The sequence below is a fragment of the Centruroides sculpturatus genome, unplaced genomic scaffold (genome assembly GCF_000671375.1).
Source record: "Centruroides sculpturatus isolate CEXI.00-Female unplaced genomic scaffold, Cexi_2.0 scaffold4650, whole genome shotgun sequence".
NCBI lineage: Eukaryota > Metazoa > Arthropoda > Arachnida > Scorpiones > Buthidae > Centruroides > Centruroides sculpturatus.
Window position 1 is genome coordinate 1,067 of NW_019388736.1, and position 5,043 is coordinate 6,109.

General features: G+C 31.7%; 1 protein-coding gene across 2 annotated transcripts; it reads right to left on the reverse strand.

The window, feature by feature from the left end:
- Positions 1 to 2,106: 2,106 nt before the first annotated feature.
- LOC111617065 (serine/threonine-protein kinase BRSK2-like) lies at positions 2,107 to 4,224 on the reverse strand. Of its 2 annotated transcripts, XM_023358400.1 has the most exons (5): positions 4,042 to 4,187; positions 3,842 to 3,965; positions 3,570 to 3,762; positions 3,080 to 3,382; positions 2,107 to 2,998 (listed from the first exon to the last, which is right to left on the reverse strand). In XM_023358400.1, the coding sequence occupies exons 1-5, from the start codon at positions 4,170 to 4,172 to the stop codon at positions 2,991 to 2,993; spliced, it is 759 nt and encodes a 252-aa protein (XP_023214168.1). In that variant the 5' UTR covers positions 4,173 to 4,187; the 3' UTR covers positions 2,107 to 2,990. The 2 variants fall into 2 exon arrangements, with proteins under 2 accessions (XP_023214168.1, XP_023214167.1); XM_023358399.1 differs by lacking the exon at positions 2,107 to 2,998 and having other exon boundaries at positions 3,033 to 3,382; positions 4,042 to 4,224.
- Between the last annotated feature and the right edge of the window lie 819 nt (positions 4,225 to 5,043).

Genomic DNA, 5,043 nt, shown 5'->3' on the forward strand with positions numbered 1-5,043 from the left:
TATAATTATTCAGATTATAGAATTGTTGAAGTCATCTCTGGTTTTATATCGACAACAAAGTGAAAAAGAACTGCATTCAAACTAATAAGATCCAATCTGAAACAAGCTTAAAGCCATATCTACTGATGTAATATCACAACAAAAACTGTACCCTGTCATTTGACTAATTGTTAGCTTGCAGATCAAATGTTGGCAACACATCTCATGTATACCATCCGGCTATTCGAAAATTTTAAATAAATCTGCAAGATCATGCCGTACTTTTGCAACATGTTAGAATGATTATTTACTCCACAGTTGTCTATTTAATGCAATCTAAACTTTATTCAATCGGCAGCAACCACTAACGGTATTGTTGCAATACCATTAACGTCAAATTACTATATTACATTGCATGCTGACCATTTTTTTGTTTTTTCCCACTGTTTAATATATATATGTACAAATCTGCTATTAGCTCTTGTTGATAATAAGTTTGTAAACACCATTCTCAAAGCAAATCTTGACATCCTATGTTAGATTTTCCCAAATGAGCTGGATCCGGTGATCCGAATAACTTAATAAAATGTAAAATATTTTTTGCAAACTAATTATAAAATGAGCATGAACTCCATTTTCCCAGAAATGTGTTCTATAATGTCATTTTGAGTGGAAAAAAATAGGTCTAAAATATAAACTTATTTAACAATGCCATAAAGTTTGTCCGTAAATTAAATTATATATCATACATAATAAATAAATTATTTTTAAATTTTCTTTCAGACTTATTTAAAATAAGTCTGAAAATTAATTTAGCCTGGAAAATATTAAAGCTGTTTTTTTCAGTGCAAAAACTCTTCTAGAACTATAGTATTTGTGGGTTTTACCCTTATCATTAGGATTCGGCAATAGAACATTTTTTCATTTATTGGCTCCTGAAGGTGGACACGTAGCCCAAAAGTGCTCAAGCTTTCTAGAAAAGTTTTATTACCAACAAAGGTTATTTGAATTAGATTTATATTTTAAGAATTTCGTAGAGCTTATTATAATTGGCACTTTAAGGCTTAATTAAAAAAGTAAGAAAGATATTCTAAGTTTCTAAAGATAAAATTCTAAGAATAACTTTAGACTATAAGTAGTGATTGATCATTATAAGAGACATTACCGATTAAAATTTATGCAAAGCTTCACGAAATGCATTTTTTTAATCATCACAATACTTATTAAAGATTTTAATTTCAGTGTATCGAATTTGGGTATGTACGGAATTACAGAATTCACTGCCGTCATCAATCCTCCCCAGTCGTCCATCTTGGCCGTCGGTACACTCCAGAGCAAACTGGACGAAAATGGGAAAGTGAAGACGGTCATGACCGGTACTTTATCTTTCGATGGAAGAGCAGTCGACGAAACGTCCGCTGCAAGATTTCTCAAGGCTTTTCAAGATAACCTAGAAAATCCAGTAAATATGATATTAGGTGCCAAACAGAGTAGCGAGGTAATAAATTAATTTTCGACGATTAAAATAAATCCTGTCGTCCTTCCATATAGTCAAACTTTTGGAAAGGTTATCCCCAATTATTTATGTATAGTTTTATTATTTAATACAAAATAAAAAATATCAAGTACTAATTTACGAATTAAACTTCAACGATAAATAAAGACAAAAGTAAATCTAATCACGAACGGAACGATTAAAACTTTGGTTTTGAAGTAAACGCTTATGTTATTCTTTCTAAAAAAATAACAAAAAAATGTATTTTTTCATTTTAGAAGTAGCTGCAGTTATTGATTTTTCTTCAATATTTGACAAAAGTTTAATGGTTGTAAAACCAAAGAAAAAAAAAATGAAATTCTATTTATAATCTGTCAAGTGAACTATTGAACATTATTAATAGTAGTTTCCTGAAATAATTAAAATTGAAAAAATATAAGAATAATTTGTAATTTTTCGATTACGGTCGAGGGGTGACTTTTTTTCTTATTGCTGTCTCTTCCGTTCCTCGTCTTTAATTGAAATTTTCAATTGTTTAATTTCTTCACCACAAAACACAAATGTCAGAAAACAAATTTTAATACTTTTACTGTATATACAGTATTGCAAATGATATATAAAAAACAATAAACCACCATAATAAAATGCAAAATAAATAAAATGTATACAATATATTTTTCCTAGAGGAGAAAATTATAGATATAAAAAGTTTGTTTGTCTTTTTTTTTTAGTAGAGTCGTGAGCACCTCTCTTTCCATCTGTTAGTAATTTCTTTTTAAATCGTTTGTTTTAATACTTGATGATTTGTAGAATGATGTCCTGAGTTTAATGTTTCTTGGAAGATTAATATAGAGAGCAAAAAATCTCCACATGCAAAATTCCCAGTATGTTGCATAAAATGATATTGAATGTAATTATGATTTTAGTATGGGACATACTGTGATGCTTAGGAATATGTAAATTCTCGGCTCGGGCCGTAGTAGGAATTGTTAATTAACGCCAGATCTATGGTACTTCTGGCACCTAAAGCCTAATGGGATATCGTACATGATCCGGCTTTAGGGTTGATGGGGTTTTTAAATATTTAATAAGTTCACTAATTCTATGCTAATATGATTGTACAAGATATTAAAGGATCTTTCGCACAATATGTCCCATACCGTTTTGATAGACTTTTTTTTCTCACGGCCACTGCCATTATAGCATAGAGATGGTAAGAAAACAGGATGTTTATTCCATCACATTACAATACATGTTCTATACATCAAGACAGAGCTTCGTGTTCTGTCTACACACGACATAAAGTCCCATTGGATATTAAGTCGCTAACTCATTGGAGAAAAACAAAATTCAACTATTCTCTAAACAAACTTCTTCGGACGGCAAACCTAAGGACGAAGGTTCAATTTTCAGGAAAGTATAAGGGAGATTTGAAATCAAGGTTAAGCATCTAGGAGACGTGTCGACCCTGCGGTCGACCTCGCGGCCGCTTCATCGCCAACCAATCGCGAGGCTCCTAAAGATCTAAAACAAACGATTTCGTTGGATTAAATTATGGTCACACTTTGTCACGTGTGCTGCGTGTTTCGTAACTCAGTCTCCTACCGTTAGATTCTCTCCTCTGGTTGGATATCTTTGCTTCACGTTCAAATATGTCTGCCGTCGCATCCTGATCCGATTTGCAACGCGACATGGCGGCCATGGCTGTGACTGTGGCTGCTGTTAGTGCCAGATCATCTACAACTTGGACACGGGTCGGCGTAGGACTCAGAGATTCAGAACCACACGAAGAACTGTCACTCAGTTCTGCCGTCGGTCTTCGACTGATTCTCGGAGACTGGTTGGGTCGTCTACCTAATACTTGGGCTTGGATGTGTTCGCATAACCTTTTGAACCGTCTAATTGGACCTGGGGGATAAAAAATTGAAATAACAACTTGAATAGAATTTAATTTACCATCATAGGAGAACCACTTTTGGGTCTATCTGAAACCAAATAACATTTAGGTACATCAACACAAATCTAAATTAAAGTATAAAGTATGAATTTCCTTTCTACAAATTCAAATTTGTATAAAATTGACTGGTTACTTTACCTGATATCAGAGTAAAACTAACACAATAAAGTGACGGTCTGTCTCCATTCCTTTCGTCATTTCCTCCTCCACTAACTAAGGTTATGTTAACGTGAAACCGGACGTTTCTCTGAAACATAGTTGAGCTACCAGGCCTTTTGTATTCTACCCGGAAGGACATTGGCGAAACCACACTGTGACTCAGATCTGCAATCTGAAAGTTTTTTCAAATTTAATTTTCTTTCTTTTTTTAACAGCAATAAAAATAATAAAAGGTATGCACAGGTATTTACCGAGAGAAAGGCATGGATCAGATCAGCTTTCACCGAACTCAACGGCCTGTCTTTTAATAAAATTACATGGTTTTCGTCTCTCTCACTAGTCATAAGGCTTCCGAACCAGGACCTCTTTGCTAATCTGTTTAAAAGATTTATTTTATTAAATGTACACTTTCATACTTGAATAAATTCCAAAAAATAGAATAAATACTTACTCAGGAGACGAATCAGGTGTAAGCCCAACTTCATCTGAATTTGATGGTGCTAGAAAGAAAGAAAAGATAACTAAACTAAAAAAAACTATTAATGAAATACTAAAAATTATCAGATGATGTAATAAATTCATTCAAATCTTTAGATAATAAATTTGTAGTGAAAGATAGTTCTTTTTCCAATTTAAGAGCCAATTGATATTGTATTATGTATCATACATTTTTATGAATTTTATCTCATTGAATTATCAATGAACTTTATTGCATTTATCAAAAAAATAAACTATAGAACAGAGATCATAATAAAAATAACAACAGAATAAAGATCATGAACAGATATAACAGTTATCTTGAACATGCATCTTTATTTAATTTCACAATATCTTCTCACTCAAAGGCTACAACAAAACATTGTTGAAATAATTACAAATACTTCATTTGCATTTTGCCCTTGCACCTTTCCATTCTAATGCTGTTTGAATCAAAATTATAGTTTTAGATTTTGATTTAAACAACATTGAGATGAAGAATTTCAGTATAAGCCTTTAAACTGTTAGTCTTTCATCCATTATTGCATCTCATAAATCTTAAATGATGATAATTTATTTATTGTAAGATTTTATCTTGATCAAGTTTGCTAAAAGATATCCGAAATAAATTGGATAGCTCCCTCTTATTGTAATAATTAAAGTTTGATTGAATGTAGCTTTTATATAAAAAAATATAATAATTTATGTACAGAATGGTTATATAGTCCCTATGTGTGTTACTTAACTGTTTTCTAGATCTTCCCTTTTCTGCACATACATTTTTACTTTTCCTAAACTCTTCCACATGATATCATCTATATTATGAGCAGCAAGTAATTAAAGCATTCACCAAATACCAATATTTGGCTTTAACTCTTCAGCAGTATTCTTCTAAAGAAGAGAAGACACTTTATAAAGTTGAGAAACTTTCTCTTTAAAAATTCTCCCAAAGCAAATGAATTATATTAAAACTAAT

Excerpts from the sequence above, each read along its gene's own strand:
- LOC111617065 (XM_023358399.1), bottom strand. The coding sequence starts at position 4,172 with ATGAATTTATTACATCATCTGATAATTTTTAGTATTTCATTAATAGTT. Across the intron at positions 3,966-4,041 it reads ACACCTGATTCGTCTCCTGA|ATTAGCAAAGAGGTCCTGGT; the intron begins GTAAGTATTTAT and ends TCTTTTAAACAG. Across the intron at positions 3,763-3,841 it reads TGATCCATGCCTTTCTCTCG|ATTGCAGATCTGAGTCACAG; the intron begins GTAAATACCTGT and ends AAAAACTTTCAG.